Source organism: Gallinula chloropus (genome assembly GCF_964237585.1).
Source record: "Gallinula chloropus genome assembly, chromosome: 19".
Taxonomy (NCBI): Eukaryota; Metazoa; Chordata; class Aves; order Gruiformes; family Rallidae; genus Gallinula; species Gallinula chloropus.
This window is the reverse complement of record NC_140104.1, coordinates 10529490-10552444: the sequence shown is the minus strand read 5'-3', so window position 1 is coordinate 10552444 and position 22955 is coordinate 10529490. Positions and strand designations below refer to the sequence as shown.

At 54.5% G+C, this 22955-nt stretch overlaps 2 protein-coding genes across 2 annotated transcripts; both read right to left on the bottom strand.

Moving 5' to 3' along the window:
- Positions 1-593: 593 nt before the first annotated feature.
- On the bottom strand, positions 594-18939 carry TRARG1 (trafficking regulator of GLUT4 (SLC2A4) 1; the record flags this gene model as incomplete). The annotated part of the gene is made up of 3 exons (XM_084273092.1): positions 594-709; positions 12203-12335; positions 18544-18939. 3 exons carry the CDS (start codon positions 18937-18939, stop codon positions 594-596), a joined length of 645 nt encoding a protein of 214 aa, XP_084129218.1.
- A 2696-nt stretch (positions 18940-21635) lies between these two features.
- BHLHA9 (basic helix-loop-helix family member a9) lies at positions 21636-22409 on the bottom strand (the record flags this gene model as incomplete). Its single annotated transcript, XM_084273091.1, has 1 exon — positions 21636-22409. One exon carries the CDS (start codon positions 22407-22409, stop codon positions 21636-21638), a length of 774 nt encoding a protein of 257 aa, XP_084129217.1.
- Positions 22410-22955: the final 546 nt, after the last annotated feature.

Below are 22955 nucleotides of genomic sequence, written 5' to 3'. Positions count from 1 at the left end.
TCTGTCAGTTCCTGTAGCCATTCAGGGATACATCAGGCCCAGTTGTGCCTCTGGGAAGAGGAAAGCAGGGATGCAAAGGATGCTGCTGCAGGGATTTCAGTGTTCAGCCCTCTCTCCTTAGTTCAGGTACGTGTGTCTGTCTGGCCTCAGACACTCTGAGGCTCCTGGAGGCAGCTGTGTCTTTGCTAGCTGAGCATCACTGTGCTTCACCACATCAGGCAACGTTGGCAGCTCTGTACCACCCCCAGCTTCCTCCACTGTGACCACAGACACAGCTACATCCCTGGGGAGCAAACTTCTTAGCTACCTGCCCAGAGCCCCCAGACCACAGCCAGTCCAGCACTCACCTCCAAAGGGCACTACACCTGCAGAAGGGACCCAGTTGCTGAGTCATGGACCATCTCTTTCTTGGGAAGCAGAGACAAACCATCACCTAGACAGGGCACAAAGAGCCTGTTCTACAGCTGCTCACTCGGTTTTTGGGACTCTTAAACCCACTGTATGGTTTGCAATGTGGAAAACCAAGGTAAAAATGGGAACATCATTTTAGAGCTTTAAAGATACCAGGTCTTAGCAACATCCCTTTAATTTTGCTACAGTCTCCTGTGAGCCTTGGCCTCCTGCTTCAGCCTGGTGATGACTTCCAGCATGCTGGGTGAGGTGATGTGTTGTTTTTCTGCCCATGCAGCATTGTTGAAGTGATCCCTCACTGGGAAAGCATAGAAAGCACTGAGTTTATGAAACTGGACCTGAAACCAAATAATTGCAAGGAAATGCTTTAAACCTGCAGCCTGTGATGAAACATTTCCAAGAGGCAGCGAGATCCAGCGAGCTCAGCAGAAGGATGCGTTTTGCTGGGAAGAATTCCCATCTCTGCTGGGTTTCACGCTGTGTGCTATTAAAGCAAACAACTTCACAGGCTTCAGAAGCCTTCAGCAGCTCTTGACCAAGAATAGCATCTAACATTGCAGCTAAGCTGGAAACAATGAGGGCCATCAGTCGTCTTCTTGTAGTTTTTTTCCTAGCACAGAAGCTATAGGTAGCTTTTAGCTCAGGGAGAAATCCCTGTTACGCTATTTTAGGTATTCTGGAGATTGAAGGATGGGAGGTTTCATCCTCTGAAGGATCCAGCAGTAACCAGCACAAAGGAAAGGTCCTCATGTAGAGTTAGAGCTGACGTCTCTGGTGCAACGTGCTGGTGCAACGCTGTCTAAGCCAGGCTCTCCCATTCCATAAACCCCAACCACCAAGTCCTTCCATGAAGTTTATTGAGTGTGTCTCATCTGATTTAAAAAAAAACCATTAGTTTAAGATGCAATGGAAATGTCTACCTTGTCCCAGGTAGGGTCAGTGGGACTCCTGACTGAACACCTCGCTGTGTAGGTGTGGGAATGTGGCTGTGTCGCTCTGACTGTGTTTGCAGGGGGACGGTGACAGCTCTGAGCTGAGTGCAGAGTCGTGCCACAAAAACCAAAGAGTCTTCATCTCTAAAGGGGAAAGTTGGTTCCAGGGAGGAAAATAGGAACATGGAGGCTTTCAGCACCATCACAAAGTCAAATTCAGTTAGTCCCTGCTCTTCTAGAGGAGTCCATGGGGTATGTCTGGTCAACTCCACATCTTGAAGGAGACACCCACCATGCACCCTCATGCTGGCTCTCTGTCTGTTTTTTTTTTAACCCCCTGCAGCTCAGCCCCTGCTCAGTGAGTAGCAAGAAGCTTCAAGCACAATCTGTGATCTTTCCTGCCCCGTGTTGAGCTACAAGCCCCTTGTGTCTCCGTGGGCTGGAGCTCTGCAGAGCCAGGCGTGTCGGTGCGCTGCCCCTCACGAGGTCTCACTGGTGCAGATCCGCAGCCCTGCGCTCTCCTGCTGCAACCACACGATGCTGCAGCAGCCCAGGGCTCTGGCTGGTTCCAGCACCCTACAAATGACTTGCTGAGAGGGTCTGCATGGCTTTGAGGGTGCCCAAGGAAACCCTGACCCCACCTTTGTTTCTTCAGCAGCGCGAGAAAATGGAAATGTTTTCCCTGGGCTTTTTACTTCTTTTAGCTCCTGGTCTGGAGCAAAGTCATGGAAACCAGTTGAAGAACTGGTGACCAGCTTGTCCTTTGCTTGAACCCCAAAGCTCATGCAAATCTGTTAGCAAAGATGGAGGTGAATGGGGAGCCTATATAGTGTTTAGTAGAAAACATATGCAACATGGAAACTGGATGTAAACTTCTTGCTGTTCCTTCACCAATCTATTATACATGAGCCCATCAGAGCAACATATTAATAAAACAGGAGGCTAAAGCACTTGGCACTCCCCTCTCTTTAGTGAAACATCAGAGGCAAGGCTGGAAGCTTCGCTCTTTGAAGTCTGGAACCTGCATCTGCCCAGCTGCGCCGGTGACACGGTCAGGATGCTCCGAGGGGAATCTCACTGCTGAAGGGAAATCTCTCCAAGGTGTGGGGGTTTTTATGGGAGAAAATCCTCCTCCTCCAGCACAAACTCATCGTTCTTTCCTGCTCGGCCTTCTTGCCTGCTGAATTCTTGAAGCGATGTGTGAAGGTGGCCAAAGATGGCTTAAAGCAGCCTCAGATGTCGTGTGCTGGGATACAAATTCCACCTGTTTCTCCAAAGCTCTCCCCACCAGGACCCCTCTGCCCTGGACTTTTGTTATACCCAGCTACACCAACCACAGCCACAAGTCCCTCTGCTTTGCTGAGCAGTGAGGAGTGAGTTACACTGACTTTTCTAAGCATTTACACTTTGTTTCTCCATCAGGACACGTAAAGGTGGCTCTTTGTCCCTCCACAGAGATCACACTTGGCCTGTGTATGAACATTAATACCTCTTGTGCTTGTGGATGAGTAGAGGCAGCAAGGTAGAGGCTGCCAAGTAACACGGGCTTCATACAGAAACCTTAGTGCAAAATGGGAGTAGCTGTGGTGTGGTGTAAGTTTGGGTGGAAGGATTCATGGCTGGTGGCTCCTAAAGGCAGAGGTCTGAGCCATGGATATCCTGGCACTGGTATCTGACACCAAACAGAGTGCTGATTTAGGTGCTGTTACATGAGGATTTAAGAGTAAGGATGGGCACACCTAGTTAGATTGGCAGTTTTCAAAGCAGGAGGGAAGGGATGCACCAAAGGAATAGGTTTAATTCATTAAACACACATTAAGCTGCAGAGCCCAGTCGGAGATGGGTGTGGTGTGAGGAGGGGGGCTATGGGATAAACCAGAAGCCTGAGCCTGCTGCTGTGTGTGGGGAGGCTGTGTTGACATACCAGTGCCACGCTGCCTGAACCATTGGGAACCTCAGGGACAGGTCCAGGATTGACACCAGCTCTGGCTTAGAGGACCTGGGCTTTGTGTTGTGAGAAGCAGCAGATCTAGAAGAAATAATTAACTGTTCCTTTACTCATTTTGAATAACTGACCTACTTAACCTGCATCCTTCCCTGGCTTTCAGTACCTGGGGTGTTTTTCCCTATTTTCCTTTTTTTCCTTCCAGAGAGAGACCAACTCACAGCATCTTTAGGGAGGGAGGAAAGGTGTGTGTCCTAATACTGCTGATGAAAACGATGGGCAGAGCAGAGCTTTGCTGTGCCACAGCAGAGGCTGAGGGGTTTGGGTTCGGGCTGTTGAGGTGATCTTGAATGGTCTGTTTGTCCTGCTGCTGCGTTTCTAAGCGTCACCACAGCAAGTCAAACAGCTGGACCTGCATCACTGCTGTGTTTTGCTGCTGAGTTATTACCCAGTGGGCTCTGTTGGGTGAGCTGCTCACAGGAGAGCGGAGCCCGTGCTGGGGGCTCAGCACCCCTTAATGCATCTGGGCATTTGGGTGGGAGTCGCCCGCCTCTTGCCTTGGAGCGAATCTCCTGGGCAGGACGCACTCCAGGCAGGGCCATTAAGTGAGGCTGGTGCTGAATCATGCTGCAGGATGCCAACATTGCAGGGAATTTACAGCTATCTTTCTCCATCACAGACAGGGATGGAAGGGGAAGCGCTGCAGCTGGTACCAGCTCTGGGGCTGGAAAGCTTCGGGTTTGATCGCTGCTGCTGGTGGTGGCACCTGCCTCCCATGTCATGCTTGTGTGTGCAGGAAGAGGGAAGGAGTCGCCCTTGGGAAGCTGTGGGACCATCCTACCTCCTGTGAACCCTACCCCAAGTCTGGACAGGTTGTGTGTATTGCTACAGAGGAGAGCACTGTGTAAGACAACTGGTGCCCCACAGGCTTGGCAATCAGAGAATCAGAGAATCACAGAATTGTAGGGGTTGGAAGGGACCTCGAGAGCTCATCGGGTCCAACCCCCCTGCCAAAGCAGCTCCCAAGGACATCTCACTCAGATAGGTGTCCAGACGGGTCTGGAATATCTCCAGAGAAGGAGACTCCACCACCTCCCTGGGCAGCCTGTCCCAGGGCTCCCTCACCCTCACTGGGGAAAAGTTCTTCCCCATGTTGGTGTGGAATTTCCTGTGCTCCAACTTGCAGCCATTACCCCTTGTCCTGTCTCCACAGACACTGAAAAGGGGTTGGCCAATTCCCGCTGCATCCCCTGCTTCAGATAATTATAAAGTTTAATTAGGTCCCCCCTTAGTCTTCTCTTCTCAAGGCTGAACAGCCCCAGCTTATTCAGCCTCTCCTCATAGGGGAGATGCTCCAGGCCCTTAATCATCTCCATAGCCTCCTCTGGACTCTCTCCAGGAGATCCCTGTCCTTTTTATCCCAGGGAGCCCAGAACTGGACACAATATTCCAGGTGGGACCTGACCAGGACAGAGTAGAGGGGGAGGATCCCCTCCTGTAACCTGCTGGCCACACTCCTCCTGATGCCCCCCAGGATCCCATTGTCTCTCTCAGCTCCCAGGGCACACTGCTGGCTCATGGCCACCCTGTCATCAACCAGGACCCCCAGGTCCTTCTCCGCTGAGCTCCTCCAGCAGGTCATCCCCCAGCCTGTACTGATACAAACAGTTGTTCCTTCCCAGGTGCCAGACTCTCCACTTGCTTTTGTTGAACTTCATCTGGCCTCTCCCTGCCCAGCTCTCCAGCCTGTCCAGGTCTAGCTTTGTATCATCAGGTACTTGCTGAGGGTCGATACTATTCCCTCATCAAGGGCATCATCTCTCCAAGCTGAGCGTGGCTGGACACTGCACTGCCATTCGTTCCCAGGGATGCCAGCGATGCACAGCCAGGGGAGGGTGTTGGGATTGGACTGGATGAGGTGGTTGTGTGACTAATCTTTGGTGCAGATCAGTAGCCTTGACTGACCAGTGTGCTGTTACACAGAAACAAACTGGTAGTGCCCCAAGGTGCGTGTTAGAGTCAGCAGCCTTCCAGTGTGGTGGGCTTGGAAAAACTCCTCCTGGGAGAAGACTACAGCCAATGTTCCCTGGAGCTGCTGATGTTTAAAGGAAGGCCTGGCTTAAGAAACTTTAAAAGGGACTTGTTTCCTGGGAGCTGCTGGCATTGAGGCTCTTCGAGCAGAGACCAAACACTGCTGCACGTTCTTGAACTCCATGGTATTGAGCCCTGATCCTAGTTTTTGACCAGGTTTGGAATTTATTCTCTGGCACTTGACTGTGTGACACACCACGGGCCGGCAGCAGTGAGCAAGCAAGGAGGATTTCTCCTGCTTCCCTGGGCAGCTGAAGACCTCCCACCATAGCTGTGCCTTCCCAGGAGCTCGATGCCACTTCTCTCTGCAGCACAAGGTTGAGCTGTCTGGGACCTTGCTCTGCTCTGCCTTGTGCTGTTTCCTCTGCCTTTTGCTTATCTGTATTTACTGGTGACCCACCATGCCCAAAACACCAGCTGATCTACATGAAGAAATAGTTCAATGAGTAGTTTGGATGGGTTTTTTTTTCTCATTTAGACAGAAGAAACCAGTTCAGCTTTGACCATGCATGTTACATTTTAATTTTTTTTCTTTTTCTCATGCCAAGAAATACAAAGAAAGTATATCAGGTATACCATAGCATCCTGCAGCAAAAAAAAGAGAGAGAGAAACATTTACCAGCAAAGAGAAGCATCCAGCTGCGATTCCTGATGTGGTTTATGCTGTGTGTGAGACATGGCTCTTCCAGTTTGGCTTCAAAACAGGAGGAGCCGGTGCGTGGACGGTGGTGACAGCAGTGGAGGGAGGTGAGGGGGGGGATAGACCCTGCACTTCCACACCAAGGATTGTGTCCTGGCATCATGGAACAAGGGTACCTGCTCTGCAGTGGCAGCAGGGTTGCCTTGGTGAGTCCTGCACACATTCCCTTTCTTGTTCTGGGTGGCTATTTATAGGGTTGGGTTCCGCTACCTACTGGTGTCAGCAAATGCTTTACAAACATTCCTGCTCTGAAAAGGCTGCTCCCCCCCTGCCCTGGACCCCTTGGCTTGTGCCCAAGCATGGGAGGCTTCAATCCAAACCTAAAGGTCTTTGCAAAACTAAAGGATGTTTGCTGAAAGATAAATCCACCTCCCGTCTTGAACTTGTTTCAGGTTGACTGTGCAGCCCTGGCTGAGGCTCTGGGATAAGTAACAAAGTGATAGGGTGAGGTTGGAGGGGAGGGGGGTAAGAAATTGTCATGGGACCAGCCCAGTGGGTGCAATTCTGCAGCCTCTGCCTGGACTCCCACCCAATGGAAGTGGAGTTCTCATTTCATACCAAAGGCAGGATCTGCTCCCCTTGTCTACGTGGAGAAGTCAGTGTTGGGAAGGTCAGGTACCGCGGTGGTCTGTGCCTGAGGGGGGTCAGAGCCTTACAGGAGCTGGTCCCCCACCCCGATAGCCCCTTCTGCAATGCCTGGCCATGCCATCTCATTGCCAATGGGACCTGTCCCAGCTTATAGGAAAGGCAGGGGATTTGGGGGGAAAGCTGGTGAGACTGGCACATTGCTCTGGGGGTAGAAATGCTGAGGGGAAAGCACGTTAAACTGGCAAAGATGGGGAGAGGGGTGAACCAGACCAGTGGGAAACACCGACCTGAAAAAGCCAACCCATCTAATGCAGCAAATCAACTCTGCTGTTCTTTTCTTTCCTCCCTTCCTGCTCAGACCCTCCAGGCTCCTCTGCAGGCACCTGCCAGCGTGTTGCTGTGCCCATCAGACTCCCACCACACCTTTTCTGACTGTTGCTTGCCGCATCCTACAGGAAGCAGGTACGAAACCGAGCGAGTTCAATCGCTTCTTCAGCTTAAGCCTTCGATCACTGAACCTAGTGAGGGCTCCTCAGAGCCCAGCTCAGCCCCCAAACCCTGGGGAGAAGAGCCCAGGGACACCAATGCCAGAGAGGTGCCATCAGCCGTGCGCTCAGCTCTGAGATTCCTTCTCCAGCAGCGCAAACCGGGTATTTATATCCCACCAGGACCTCGCACTTGTCGATCGTAACTCCTACTTCAACTTACATTTAGAGAGACGTTTCCCACCTTCTCCAGCTCTTCAGCAAGCCATCCTCCTACCAGCTCAACTTTGCTGTCAGGTAAGGCTAGATTGCCACCACATCACTTGGATCTCTTGCCTCTTCTTCACCGGGAAGGGGTGTGTGGGGGGGGGGGGTAGCAGTTGGCCAGACCCTGAGGATTTTGTGACTGTTCTAGTTGTGAGCACCTAGAAAACTCTATTCTGACGTGCTTAGAGGTGGCTGCAGCAGGTGGCAAAGAGCTGTGACAGAAGCAGTAGGGCTCCTTTGTGGGGATGGAGAAGGGGAAGTCTTTTCATGACACAGTTTTTGTGGTGATTGCCCTCCTGTGTGCTAAATACAAAACTAAGGAGAGGAGTGGTTGTGCCTGGATGTGGAAGAAAAGATGACTGTGCCCCAGGTGAGCAGGAAGTCAGCAAACAAACCATGAGGGGTTGCTTGTTCCCCAGCTCCAGACCTGCCTGCTGGTGGGCTCAGGATGAAGTTCTGCCATGGTGTAAGTCCTCATAACACAATTGCATGGGATGTATGTGTCAAGAGTGTGGGGACTCAGCAGCTTCTTCCCTTACAAGTACGAACAGGTTGTCCAGAGAGGTTGTGGAAGCCCCATTCCTGGAGGCTTTTAAGGCCAGGTTGGATGGGGCTTTGGGCAACCTAGTCTAGTGAGGGTGTTTCTGCCCATGGATGGAACTAGAATGATCTTTGAGGTCCCTTCCAACCCAAACTGGTCAATGATTCTCTAATTGGGCAGCTAAGCTGGGGTAAAACCACACGTGGTGTGGAGAGCAAGGGTCTAGTGGCAAGACCTTTGCAAAGTATCAGGCTGCAAAATGTATGGAGAGGTTGGGGGAGAGGGGGGAGAAGAGACTTCCCATATAACCCTGGGGTGATTATTTCTCTAGCACCAGGGAGCCAGGCTGCAAGGAGGGACAATATTTTGTCAGGAGTAACTGAAGGAGCTTTTCCCTGGATTTATGGGCAGGATAAGAACCAAAAGCTGTATTCAAGAGTGCAGAGTGGTGCCATCACATCTGACCAGGAAGAAGATTAACCACAGAAGGAAGTTATGTGCCTTAGTTTCCCTTTTTTGTTCTACTTAACAGGGAGCTAAGAAGGAACAGCCCTGGCAGCCTGAGGCACAAGCCACGTTTGGGTACATGCAACAAACCATCACAGTGGGGTTTATTCTTTGGGAAACCTTCTGCCTTTAGATGAATCCTGGTACCTCTACTGCTCTGAGCCTCACCAGCCTGGGGCTTCTCCTGGCAAGGACCATAGCGTTTGCCTCGCAAAATCCCCTTGTTCCTACAACTCCAGGTATCCCAGTCTATTTTGAAGCACAGTATTTGCCAAGATCCCTTTGGAAAAACCAGATTCAAAGGAAATCTGTGTTGATGCATGTTTCTGGTAAGGAGGAGAAAGAACAGTGGGTTTCTTTTTTGGAGCTCTATGGTGTGTGTGACTGTGAGCAACTTTGCCTTCTGTGCAATTAGGGCAGCGTGATGCTAACCCACCTCGTGGGGAGGGGTGAGGTTTAATCCTTTAAATGTGGTAAAGCCCTTTGGATGAAAAGCTTCACATAATGATAACAGAGCATTGAAACTCTTTCCTTAATAAATACTTGGCCTTCTCAGGTGCTATAAATCATTGTGGCAGTTTTCCCTGAATGTCCCATCTTCCAGCCCAAGGGAGGAGCTTGCTCAGCTCTTCCCATGAGCTGAATTTCAGCAGCTCCAAGAGCAAAGGGTGGAAGATGGATGGACAGACAGCGCTGCCCTTAACGTACCTCAGGAAAGATAAAGCTTGTTTCCCAGCAAGCAGCTTTCAGGTTGGAGCGTTAAAGGAGGAGATGTTTGGGAGATGTGATGGGATTTCATCAACTAGAAGATGAGAGTTTGGCTCTCTGAGGGAGAGTTTCTGAGGAGCTTGGGAAGGAGAGATCCGGTGCCAAGGGCACCCTGGCAGCGGCTGCAGGAGGGAGCTCACACCCAGTGGTGCTCCCTGGCCCCTGTTTGCTGAAGCTCCCCCAAAAAAATGAGTCACAAAAGAAAGGGCCATGGCAAATTTGTTTCATTTTAGAAACCCATGGTTTGTATTGAAGCACTGTCAAAGGGAATGGAGCCCAAGAAAGTGCTGTGGTGATCCCTTTTCGTGTCTCAAGGGGGGTTTGGCTTTCTGAGCCCCCAGATTCAGATGATGCCCAGCAAGAGGAAACACTTTTTGGAGGAGCAGTCAAAGGGGAGGCAAGAGAATTCTCACAGTGATGCCCCTGACTTTGCACATTGGTTACTGCAGAGTAAGGGCAGGGTGAATTTTACACCTCCCTGTGCTAACCCCACCTGCACACGTGCTCCAGGGAAGTTAGTGCCAAGCAGGCATCGTGGTGTGAAGAAGTTTCTCACTGTGTGTAGTAGATTCTCCATGTAGACAAGCCCTCAGAGGCATTAGATTTGGTCTAATCTTTTGGGAGATTGGTGGTAGGGAGCAGAAGTGCCCTGAAACACCTTATTTATCCAGGCAATCCTTATTTCTAGGTCACAGGCTGTCAGCTAAAGACACCAGAAGGGCTGGGGAGTGCAGCTACTTGTGCCCACAAAGTTTTGATAGAAGAGAGAGGCTCAGCTAAGATGGAGCCAATGGATATGGCCAGAAGCCATCTACAGAGCCTGAATAAAATAACAGGTGATGAAACTTTGCATAGTCTGGCTGGTCAGATAGACAACCAGCCCCAGTAACCCACGGCAAGGACAGGTTTGGGTGGAAAAAGAGGGGATGGGGGTGGATGGAGGATTGAGGGTCTGTCCTGGCATGTATCCCGTGGGAAACAACTGAGGAGCTGTATGTTGTGGAAGACCTGGCAGGGTACCTATCGGCACATCAGGAGGAGCAAAGTCTGTTTTCTTGGTGTGTTCAATATAAAAGGTTAAAAAATAATACTGCTCTTGGGACTGACCCCAGCTGGCTCCAGGGGTGCTGGAGATTTTCAGAGAGGCAGAACAGCGTGTGAGGGGGTGTGGAGATGGGGGCAGGAAACTTAAATGCCTCTGTGTCTCTGAAGATCTCCTGGAGGGCCCTAAGCTGAAGCCTGAAAGGGTTGGGGCAATGAACACTGGCAGTGGTGGGGGGGCTGGATCACGCTGAAGCTTTTATGTGATGGACATGACATGACACAAACGTGTAAGTGGGTAGGACAGGCTCTCCATGCCTTGGTACCGCTGCTACAGATTAACCAGGCTCTTTTCTCAGCGCCACAAGTATTAACCTCACAATGGGTGCACAGAGAGAGAGAGAGAGATGTGTGGGTTCACAGAGAAAGCATCGCTTTTCCTTCCATTAAAAAAAAAACCCCACCATGGGATTGGGGTGAGGAGGAGCCTGGCATTCCCATGCAGCAACATCCCACTCTGCCAGCTCTGAGATCTGCCCTAAGCGATAAAAGAGCTCGTAGGAACAGACATGGAGAACATTCCCAAAGGCATGCAAATGGTCATTGTCTCTTGGTTGGTTTTTTTTTGTTTGTTTGTTTGTTTTTTTCATCAAAAATACAAAAGCACCCACCACGTCCTCCAGCTCTTGCAGCTGAGCTTCCTTCAGAGCAGAGCCGTGGTCCCGCTGCAGCTCTGCTCTCCTTCCCTCTCCGTGGAACAGCTCTCAGCTCCCCATGGCAGTTTGAGCTTTGTTGTTTGTTTGTTTGTTTGTAGAGACAGAATTGGACGATTTAAAAACCAACAACCCCCAATAATCCAGTGACTTATGCCAAAATCCTTAGTAGGATTCCTCAAAATATCCTGTTCTTGCCTTAATTTGTTTTTCTCCTGTTAAAACAAGCTTCATTCTTGGAACTTTCTCCTCCTCTTGTACTTTAGTTGTCTCCCCACTCCGTGAGTTTTGCTGGAGGGGAATGAGGTAGTGGATTTCCCCTTTCTCCTCTCCGCTTGGCATCCGATGTCCTTCCCCATTCCTTCTTGGGATGTTTTTTTTTTTGTTATCCCATCACTTGTACAAACTTGTTTCCAAGAGGTGGTGAAGTAGAAGCATGCATTCCTTCAGACGGCGCTCCGGAGCAGGCTGTCTAGGGCTGCCCACCTACACTGTGACAATTTTTTGTTGCAAGGCTGAAAGTAAAAACCCCAAAAGGAAAGTTGTCTTCCTCCTCTTCGAGGCATTTGCATGCTAAAACATCTTCTAGGAACCTGTAAAATAAAGGAAGTCTTAGGGCAGCTTCCAGGAGTCACAGGGGTGTTTCCCTTACACTCTCAGTTTGGACTCTGTTTCTGAAGTTCCTCTTTGCCTGAGCTGCGTGCTGGTCATGCTGGTTTGGGCAGGTGGGTTTGTGTTTGGGAGGTTCCCAAACTGTTTCTTTGGGATTGCACTTCTGGGCAGATTGATTTTTGTGTGTGTCCTGGATTACTTTAGTTTCACCCCACCACATTCTTCTAAACCCACCACAGCCTTTTCTAGGGCAAGACTTTTCACCAGAGGGAACCTTGTATGGTCACCACTGTGCCGTGGGACAGCGCAAGGGGGCTTTCCACTCTGCTTGCTTGAACAGTGTTTGTTGCTACTACAAGGAGCCCATGCTCCAAGGTGTTTTGCATGTCTATGTGCAGCTAGTGATGGTCAAACCAGCCTGAATCTCATGGGTGCTTAGTGCCCTACCACTGGGGTGGGAATTCCCACACTTGGGGTGGGAATGGAGCATCGTCTGCCCTGGGGTCCTTGTGGGCAGTGGGCACCCTGTACACTGGAGGCAGCAGCCATGTGAGATCCCTGCTCTAGCTGAGCTGGGGGGGCAAAGAGAAGGAAACGTTACCTCTGACGCTGAGTGAAATGTAGAGCACGATGATGATGGTCCCCAGGACAATGGAGACGATGCTGAGCAGCCTGGCCATGCGGCCGAGTCGCCGGGCTCCGTCCAGGTCCCCTTGCTGCCCGCTGTTCCTCGACTGGAGGCAAACACAGAAAGAGGCTCTTGAGAACAGCTGTGGTTTTAGGGTGACCCTCTGGCTGTAGACCCCAAAATGAGAACTGCTGTGTCAGCAAGGGCTGGATCTGCTACCCTGGGCTCTGGCAGAATGGCACATGTATCCCCATCTCCACCTGGGATGCTGCCCTACCTTGGGGAGGAGCTGTGCTGGCTCAGGTCTGTCTTTTGGGGATGTGCTTTGGTGCCTCTGTGTTACCCTCAATTTCTGCATCAACATAGATGGGTTGTGTTCACCCTCTCTGTTTTGAGATGCAGTCCTCCTACGGTGAATTCCTGTTCTGGCTGGGCTGTAGGGAGGGAAGGAATAGTCCATATAGCTTCTCTATTCTGCTTCTAGTTTCATTGCAATCTCCCCTGATGCTCTATTGATTTCTCCAGGCAGCTCAGAGAAAGCTTTCCTCTGCTCTGTGACTACTGTGATGGAGGAAGGCACTAGTAGGTGCCTGGAAATTGCTGGGTGTGCTCTTATTAAGGGCTGAAGAAAGAACTCCAAGGTTGGAGCCAGAACAGGACTTGCCTGGTGCTGATGTTGGTGGGCACTGGTGTCTTAGCAGGAGGCTCTCAGTGGGATAAATTGCAGTGGTGGTTGTCTTTGGGAACAAGTGGCACCCCAGGGTGGATGGAGAACACAACCTGGAGGTTCCTTTGGAAACTTTGACTTTCACTGCTCAGTCAGGGCTGGCTGCCGTGGGCTGTGAGCGATCCAGACCCTGGCAGCATCTCCAGTGAGGCATTCCTAGGATCTGCCCAGCAGCGCTACTGGGGTCTGAGCTGGATGGAGCAGGATTTGGGCTCACACCCAAAGAGGAAAGACAAAAGACTGGATGAGCAGGGACTCGCCAAGACCTCTCCTGGTGCCTGATGGGGCAGCGAGGTGATGCTGTGGCCTGACCCTGAGCTCCAGGGTCAGCAACCTGGAGACTGAGCAGAGCTCACCAGCGAAGTGCAACTCTAATACCCCGATGCAGCGCACGCTGCTGGAGGAAGGGATGAAATAAGGGCCCATCTTGCCCTTTCTCTTGTAATTGGCAATCATTTGGCTCCCAAGTGCAAAGTTCCTGGTGAGGGAGAAGCAAGGAGAGGAGAGCCCACAGGGCTCCTCAGCTTGCTGGAGCCAGCGTGCTGGGCTTCCTGCGCTTGGCTGGGGGAGGACCTGGCACTTAGCAGGAGGGCAGCTGTGCACTGCCACGGTGAGGTTATTAGGGTGAAATTACTCACCGTGCGTCAGCATTCCCTGTGCCTGTGGTGGAGAGGCTGGAGCCCCTCCATCAGCAAAGCAGGAGCTGCCTGCTCGGGAAGCAGCGGCTACTGCAGCCCTCTGGACTGAAAAGCCTTCCCCAAGTCACACAGAGCCCTTCTGTCCCCCATGAAACCCTTTCAGGAAGGGAGAGAAAGTGGAGAAGGAGTTTTAAGGTGCATGGGTACCATTTTCACCTGGTTGGGAAGGGTCAGGGTGGGGGGAAGGAGGAGGAACGTAGTCTGGGTGGAGAGATCGGGGCGAGAAGTCCAGCACACAGGTCTGTCACCCTGAGGTGGTGGAGGAGTTGGACAAACCTCCCCTTGACCTCCCTGTGGACAGGGTGCTGTCGGTATTTTAACTGCCTCCAAGCAGTTGCTTCTCTCTTTAGAGATGCTCTAAGTATTTATTAACATTCTTACACGGGTTAAAGGCTTCCCCCCACCCCAACCATCCATCTCCAGCCATGCTGCCTCAGCCCAGCCAGGTCTCAGGAGAAGAGGGAGATCTGGGGCAGGCTGTAGGGGCTGGCAGCTCAAACTAACAAATTCAAACTAACAAATACTCATGTCACTACCCCATTTCCCCATCATCCTGCTTTAATGCCACTGCCCTCCTGGCAGCTCCGTGGCCAAAAGGTCACTAGCCCCAGCCCAGGCTGTGCACTGGCTGCTGCTCCATAGTGCTTGAGTAGCTATAATGCAGCTTTGAAGATGCCTGGGTACCAATTCCACTTGGCATCACCACATAAATAACTTTGTGGGGTCTCAAACAGGCAACAGCTCCCACTGCACCCCACTCCTCTCAGGTACCATCCAGTGTAACAACGTCCCCAGCACTGACACCCAGGCAGCTGGAGACCTTGGTGCTTTTGGTCTCCACATCACGTTTGACAGACAATATATAAAATGGATGGGATGCTGCCAAGAGCCTATTTTCATTTTGGAAGAGGAGGTGACAAAATGAAACCTCACGGGCTGGTGGTGAGAGATGGGGAGAATGCAGTAGCCCAGGGACTGACAGGATCCCTGCCCTGCTCACTGACAGGATCCCTGCCCTGCTCACTGACACGATCCCTGCTCACTGATGGGATCCCTGCCCTGCTCACTGACAGGATCCCTGCTCACTGACAGGATCCCTGCTCACTGACAGGATCCCTGCCCTGCTCACTGACAGGCTCCCTGCCCTGCTCACTGACAGGATCCCTGCTCACTGACAGGATCCCTGCTCACTGACAGGCTCCCTGCCCTGCTCACTGACAGGATCCCTGCTCACTGACAGCTTCCAGCATCTGGGTTTGTTTGGGGTGGGTTTTTCTTTTTAGGATTTTTGGTAAGAAGTCTCATCTTTTTGCAGGGTGTGGGTTAGACTGCAAAGATGCAGTTTTAAGCTGTCTTCTATGCAAAACATATAGGCTAATGAATGTGATGTATTTATCACTCCAGCTTCTGGAAGGGTTTTACTGTTCGTTTACCCCGAACAACCACGAAAAAAAACCCCATCAGCATTGGCAGGGGGTGTTCAGCGAGCGTTTCTTACTGTACATATATTATTCATTGGCCTGGAATGGTTTGATTATAACTCTCTAGTATCACTAATCCTGTGTTTTGCTTTCCAGATGAACATCTTGGTGATCAGTGGAGACTGGCTGAGACACGATCCCTCCGAAAGGCTGGGGGGGGCTACAAGGGGAGCGAGTCACAGCGTGTGCTGAGGGACTCACTGTTCCAGCCAAGGAGTGAGGCAATCTGAAGGACCCCCAGAAGTGGGGCTGGAAAGACAGCGCCCATGGTGATGTACCACAGCACCCACAGTGCCAGGTGAGCCTGGGTGAATCAAGAGAGTTATTACTCTCTGTTTCCAAACTAGCTGCCCAAGTTACCATCCAGGAGGGTTGGGGGGGTTGGGTTTTTTTCCTCCCCATAATTGATCACCTAAGTTGGCTGGTGGCAAATGAAGGCAATTGCTTTCCCATGTTGGTCCCAGGGACAGAGAAGATGAATCGTCACCTCCTCTCCCCTGCAATCTCTCCCAGCTTATCAATCGCCTTGGGATGCACTCTGCTGCCTTCCACCAGCTACTCACAATAAATCACAAGCCCTCAACATTTGTCTTTTGTTGAAGAAAACATTCTGAGAGGCATAAGTCACCAGCAGCCTCAGAGAGATGGCTGTGCTGGTTAAATGGGTGAGGGTGATGTGACTTCTCTGGCAGCTTTCGGGAATGACAGTACTAATTCTGGGCAGCCAGCGCTGTGCAGAGCTGCTCTTGCTGTTACTTTATGCTGGTTCTGGCTGGATTTACCTTCCTTTTTCCCATCACTTCATTTGTTGGGAGGTTTGTACCCTGGTAAGTGGCCCCTCTCTGTTTTGGCACCTGATGTGGCTGCACTTTGATAGGAGGGGGAAGGGATTTGATAACAGGGCTGAGGAGGGGGGGGGCTACCTGGCTCTGCCCTGCACTCCTCTGAGATGGGTCCCACGGGTCCCATCCTTCCTGGGGATCCCCTTAGCGCAGCCAGATTCTCTCCTGGTTGAGAAAACACATCCAAGAGGCAGCAGAGGAGCCTCCAGGTAACTCATTTCCATGCGACCAGCGTTCCCAGGAACCAGACAGGAGGCACTAGAGCAGATTTTCTTCCCCACCTCTGGCCACAGGCCCTGCTGGGATCTGAGAGCAGCTTTTGAACAATGATTTATGAGACACTAAACCCCAAAGCATTCATTTGCTTTCCTCTCTGGTTGCTGCTTATTACCCAGAAAAAAAAAAAAGCTTTCATGTGCAAAAAGCATTGACTTAGGAAAGAAAAATACAATTGCAGAGCTAAAGGGATGTCAGCACATTGTGGAAGGGCTCCCCCTGCTCACCCCTGTCCCCTTCCCTGGGTGCTGGGAATTACAAAAGCCTGGTCCCTGCTCAAGTTTGCACACATTCAGGCACTCCTGGGTTTTATTATGTGGGGAGACCTAAGCCTGTGGGAGCCTCAGGGGGGCACTGGGAACTAAATTCCTGGCTGGTGTGAGCAGGTGAAACATCAGCTGATGCCCCAAGAGCTGTTCCTGCTAGCAGGAGGACCCAGCCAGATGTTTTCTGACTCCCCAGGGTCATCACAGAGCAAGGAGCATTCCTTGTCTTGCTCTGCTGGCACTGTGCAGTGGTCCCTGGCTGGCAGGAGGGTGGGGGTGTGCTGGTATAGGCATGGCCAGTACTAGAACAGGCAGTAATAAATTAAGTGTCCCTTGGGACAGGGAGTGCAGGGGCGACTGTGAATGAGCCAGAGGATGCACACTGGTTACTAATGTGCTGTGTGTGCTAGAAACCTTGCCCTGGAGAACAAGCTCATCCGACTGCACCCTCTGCCTTGGCAGCCACAGAGAACTGGGGTTAGGCATCCCTTTCCCCACCTTTGGGTGCCCTCTGGTTGATGCTGTCAGGGGTCTTAGAAGCAGATAGCAGCCAACTAGGCTTACTTCCCTGTCAGTCCTGCCTCCCTTTGTGCTTAACACAGCAAACACACAGCAGTACCTTGCTGTCTAGCAGTATTAACTGGCTCCTGCTCTTTTTTCACTGTTTACTCTTCCATTCTGTAGGGCTGATGTGGCCCAAGGCACATCTCCACCACGCTGGAGGCTGTAACGCCTGCGAGGGAGAGTGTGAGAGTCTATTTTGCATGAAGGCTAATGTGGCTGGAAAATCCCCATGAGAGCCCTTGTTTATTACCATGGATATGCAATCCTCTGCTGCTTTCCCTCCCGTTGCAGTGCAAAGCCAAACAAGGCTGGCTGGCTTCCCCATACGCTGCCTAACCAGGCTCTGCTACACGACTGTACTACACAGATGACAGCTGGCACTGGCAGAAATGATGATTCCTCCTCAAAATGGATACAGGTTTCTCTAAAGGGCTTTCTGTGGCAACTGCAAGGGTATGTCTTCAAGTTGGTGGTGGGTTTTGGGGAAGTGCTGGCTGCTGGTGCCCCTCAGTCTCTGTCTGTGGGGTAAGGAGGTAATTACGTTCCCTGGGCTGATCATCAAAGAGATTTGCCTCCTGTTAAATCAGGGGTGTGAAAGTTGCCCGGGGGGGGCTGTACAGAAGTGGAGTGTCCTGAGGGAGGGAGGCTGTGCTTGTAAGGCTATTCTGTCTGAGCCACCTGTACCTGAGATGGGTGGGAGCCTGGCTGGCTTTCTTCTGCCCTGCTCTGCTGCTGGTGCCTTTGCTGCAGAGTGGGGGATGTTTAATGGAGAAAATTCCTTCTCCAGGACCACCGAAAGCACGGCAGGTACAACCCTTCCCTTTGAAGGGTCCAAGCATGGGAACAAGCCCCCGACCAGGGTCTCCCCAGTACTGCAGGGCTGGGCTGGGCTGCTAGGAGGTGCGGAGGGGGGTCCCCTGTCCATGCTTCGCCTCGCAGCTCCTGCCCGGGGAAGCCCGGCGAGCCGCTCTGACCCGATGCCTGGCGGCAGGGACCGGGCTTCCCGGGGCCGCTGGGCTTCCCGGGGCCGCTGGGCTTCCCGGAGCCCTGTCCTGGGTGCGCCCCAAACCCCTGGCTGCCCCTCTCCATCCCACCTCCTCTCCGCCATCCGTCCCAGGCTCAGGCGCCGGTTCTGCCGAGGGTCCCCGCCGGCTCGGAGGGACTCTACCCGCCCCCGCCCAATCTCCCTTCCCCGGACCCCGATCGAAGCATCCTGCCGGTGCCCGTCAGCGGCGCAGCCCGGCCGAGCTCCCCGCGCCCCCGGCTGAGCTGCGGGAGCCGCGTAGGCTCCGCCCGCCCCGGTCCCCGCCGCGCCCCGGTCCCCGGCGGTGCAGCAGCACCGCGGACAGCTCCGCTCCCAGCTCCGACCGTCGAGGCGGCGGCGTGGGGGGAGGTGGTGGTGAAGGTGGGGGGCGGGGGGAGCCGGGCGGGTCCGGCCGCACGGCGGGTCCCGCACTCACCATGATGGAGAAGACGAGGGCCACGACGTTGATGGGCCAGACGGGGCAGAAGCAGGAGAAGATGGCGAGCACCAGGTAGTCCCGCGGGCGGCCCTGCTCCGCTGCCGCCGTGCTGGTGGCCGTGGAGGAGGCTCTGCCCAGGCTGAGCCGGGACGGCGAGAGCGGAGCCGCCTCCAGGTGCCCGACCGACACCGACTTGTAGGCGAGCCCGTGCCCGTTGCGCTCCGCCTCGCCGGCCAGGGCGGCCGTGAAGGATTTGGAGCCGCGGAGGCCCTTCTCCTCCCGGCCTTCGGTCGCCGCCAGCAGTTTCTCGGTCTCCTGGAAGCGGGTGGGCAGCGTCGTGCCCGAACCCGAGCCCGAGCCCGGGCCCCCGGGCGCGGCGCCGGTGCTCGCCATGGCCCGGCGGAGCGGGCTCCGAGCGCGCCCCGCCGCCGCCGCTCTGCGCTCGGGGCCCGCCGCCCCCCGGGAGGCCGTGCCGGAGGAGGGGCCAGCCCGGTTCGGCCCCCGGCGCAGGATCGGGGCCGCGGACCGCCCCCGGGGTGTCCCCGGCCCCCGTCGTCGTCCGTCAAACCCACCCCCCCGCCCCCTTCCCACGTCCCACCCCCCCCCCGCCCCGAACGGAGCAGCCCCCGCCCGAGCCGGTGCAGGGCGGTGTCGCCGCCCCCGGGGATGCTGGCAGGGATGCGGCGGGGGGAAAGCCGGGGTGTCCCTTGGCGTCTCCAATCCGGCCCTACCCGAGGCTCTGTCCCGCCTCACCGACCCCCACCCCCGCCCCGCCTCCCCCCCGGTCTTCCCGGGGGCTCCCACGGGCTCTGCTCCGCTGCAGCTGTACGTGAGAGCCCAGCCCCGAAACGGCTCCGCCAGTGCCAGCGGGCTCGGTGGCCACCGCCAGCCATGGAGGAGCAGGGGGATGCCGAGGGCACCCTGTGATGGGTGGCGGCACACACAGCCCTGGGTGCCTCCCGGCTGGAACCTTTCCCCGGGCAGGTGGGGGACGTGGGGATGGATGTTCAACATGGACCCGACTCCGGGTGGTGTGTGGGTGCCCCGGCTCGGGGAAAGCATCCTCCCCGGGCATAGGGGGAGAGGAGGCGTTGGGCAGGGTGTGGGGAGCTCCCCCTGCCCTCACAACGCACGGGTGATCCTGGAGACGCAGCAGCTAGGGACAGGGATATCGGATCAGTGACAGGTACCGTGTCCCCACACAGAACCTGCAAAGGAGAAAGGGTGCTGGTGCGGCGCGGGGTTACACCCTGTAAAGCAAACACCAGCAGCCTTGGGAGCAGGGGGTGCTGTGGTGGGCGGGAAGGAAGCCCAAGAAAAGCCGCAGAGCCTGGAAGCCTGGCAAAGGGGGGATGTTTTCCACCCATTCTGTGTGACGCTTCAGCTCCAGACGTCAGGGATTTCCCTGGCAGTGAGTGCCATCTACGGGCACACCCAGCACCTTCTGCCTCTCCCAGAGGTGCCCCAGGAGCCTGCCTGGGGCCTGCAGCACTACCCCAGAGCCTGTCCACACCCTTGATTTATCTCAGCCCACCCAAACCCATCCCCCAACCTCCAGACAGATTTAGGACCCGTGTTTTTTATGTGTGAACCCAAGAGGGTGACTCTGCTTTGGAGGAGGGGGGTGTTCATGGGGTGACACACACCCCCCAGCCCCTGCATCTCTGTCCATCTGATTCTGTCTCCTTTGACTAACCACCAAAGCTGGGGGCAAAACCTGGGTAGGGAAATTCGGTTGGAGGGAGGAGTTTGTGTCTGGGTGGGGGCTGCATTTCTCTTAAACCTTCTTTGAATCCTGGTACTGCTGGGCTCTCCCTCCCTGTGCTGAAGGGGCAGAGCAGGGGCAGGTACAGCTCCAAAGAGACTCAGCACAGGGAAAGCTGCCGGGCACAGGGATGCTGTTAGGAGAAGCAGGATTCCATCGCTGCAGGCCTCCTCCTGGCAAAGGGAACATCTGTCAGAGATTAAAGCCAAGATGTCTCATACCATCAGCACTTTAGAACTGCTCCTTTGCTGAGTAAAGAGCTCTCTCTCCCGGCTGCTGCTATAGCTTTCCTCTGCTCATTGCCCAGCTGCTTTGTCCCACACGGGGATTAAGGGAGAAGGAGGAGACCCTGGGGAGGGACTCAGAGGGCTGAGGTGGTTATTCCAGTGTGTGTGCCCAGCAGGGAAAGAGCTCAGACTGCCCTTGCTGTGTTGGCAACCAGTGCTGGAGCTCGGCTGGGAGCACTGAGGTGGGAGTGGAAGAGCTGGAGGAGCTCTGTGGGTGCTCAGCACTGAGGAAATTACACAGGATCTTTTCCCCACCCCCCAAGTTGAAAAAAATCTGCTGCTGGTGGTGTGTGTGTGGCAGTAAAACCCTACAGCAACTCCAGCCTGCTGAGCCCTGGGCAGAAGGGATCCCTCCCAGCTGTACTGAGCTTTCTCAGCTGGGGAGAAAGGCCAAAATGTCCTTTTTCATAAAATTCCCTTGCCACTGGGACTGGTCAGGAACACGGTATCTGCCCATCCCACCCAGGACACTGCAACCACCGAGAGGTGGGTTGTACAGCAGCTGACATCTGTCTCCCCTCCCAGCCCAGCCTCACAAATCTGCTGGGCACAAATGCCCACACCAATGAGCTTAGCATCCAAAGTCCCAGGGCACTAACCTTTCTCTGCTTCAGTCCCCTCCTTCACCATCGGGAGCCAGAGCAACCAGCCAGCCAGGGAGTTTATCGTGATCCCCACAGCCCATCTGTCCCCCCACCCCCTCACCCCACACGTATTAACAGCCAGCGCCCTGGTGCTGAGGTTTTAAGTCATGTTTTCCCACAGAGCAAACAAGAGAGAATAAATAACTGGTGGTCAGCAACAGAGAGATCTCACCCCACAAACAGAGATGGCACTTCCAGAGGACTTTCCACCTTCCCCAGTTTTCCTGCAGAGTGGAGACTTGCAGCTGGGGCCCGGATGGGGTGTCGGGAGCTCACGGCTCTCACCAGCACTGCAGCTGAGCTCTACATCCCACAGTGCTGCTCTCTCATGCAACAGCCCCTTCCCGCTCCCCACCTTCATCCCACGGATGTGTTTTACCTTCCCGGACCGTCTCACCGCCCCAGCCCCGCAGGTGAGTGGATGGGGGGGCACTGCTGGTGTCCCCAGCTCTGGCAATAGCCCAGCTGCCAGTGGACAGCCCCAGCCAGGGGGTCCCGCAGGCTGCCCGTGTATCTCTGCTGGCCTCGGAGACCAGGGTGGTGGGTCCCGCTGGAGCAACAGGCAGGGCTGGGCATGGAGCGATCCTCCTTTGGACTCTCATAGTGCTGGAGCTGCCTCTCAGGGGAAAATCCAGCGTAGAGAGGAGACGGAGGGCAGCGCTGCAAGCCGGCGGCACCTGCATAACCAGGCTCCCAGGGGGGCTGGGGGCAGCTGGCCTTCACCCCCAGTTCCTGCGCGGGGACCCCAGCCCAGCCGCGGCACTCGGCGTGGGTGCAGGGCCAGCAGCGCCCGGCGCCGTGCAGAGACAGGGACAGAGCGGTGATCCTGTTGATGGCTCGCCGGAGGGTGGCGATTTTGGAGAGCCTTTTCCCACCCAGGTCGTGTTTGAGGGCCAGGCGCAGGGCGTTGAAGGCTTGGTTGTAGTCCAGGATCCTCTTGCGCTCTCTGACGTTGGCAGCCATCCGCCTGGCCTTGGAGCGCACCGGCCTGCTCTTCTTCCTCCCCTTCAGCCCTTCAGCATCCCCCAGGCAGGTGGAGGATCCCCTCCCCTGGGGGACCCACAGACCCTGCCCGTAGCACAGCTGGGTTGTGGTCCCCTCTTCCAGCTCCTCTTCCGAGCTGTCCGGCTCAGGTGCTGTGCCTTTCCCCATGGGTGCTCCAGACATGGCCGTGGCAAGGTGGGGAGCAGGAGACCTGCTGCTGAGGTCCTGCCTCCTGCAAGGTGTGGGAGACACTCCTCCAGGGACAAGCAGCTGCCTCTAAAAAAAACCCCACCACAGGGCTCGTCACGTGTCTCCCTCCAACCCTCCTCACCTGCCTGCAGGTGTGCTGCCTGCGGAGGGGCACGGGGCCAGCCCTGCCTGGCCTCTGCCCACGGGCATGGGATGCTCTTGTGCACGCTGCCAGGCTGGAGTGTGGGGCACCAGTCCTGGGGTGCCCAGAGCTTGGGTGAGATGTTCACGGGGCCCAGGGGGAAGCACCTCAACCAAGCACACGCTGCAGCAGCTGCAGCTGCTTTAGTCTCTGCTAAGAGCTGGGTCACTGAAGGAGTTCCCGGTGCTGCTCTGCCCTCTCCTCTGCTTGGCAGGCTGGTGGCTCAGCCTGTGCCAGGATAGCCCTGAGTATGATATTGTAACCATGGGGCAGAGCCCCACAGGGTGTCACCTCCCCTGGACTGTGCTCCCCCACATTCACTGGTGCTGCAGTATTTC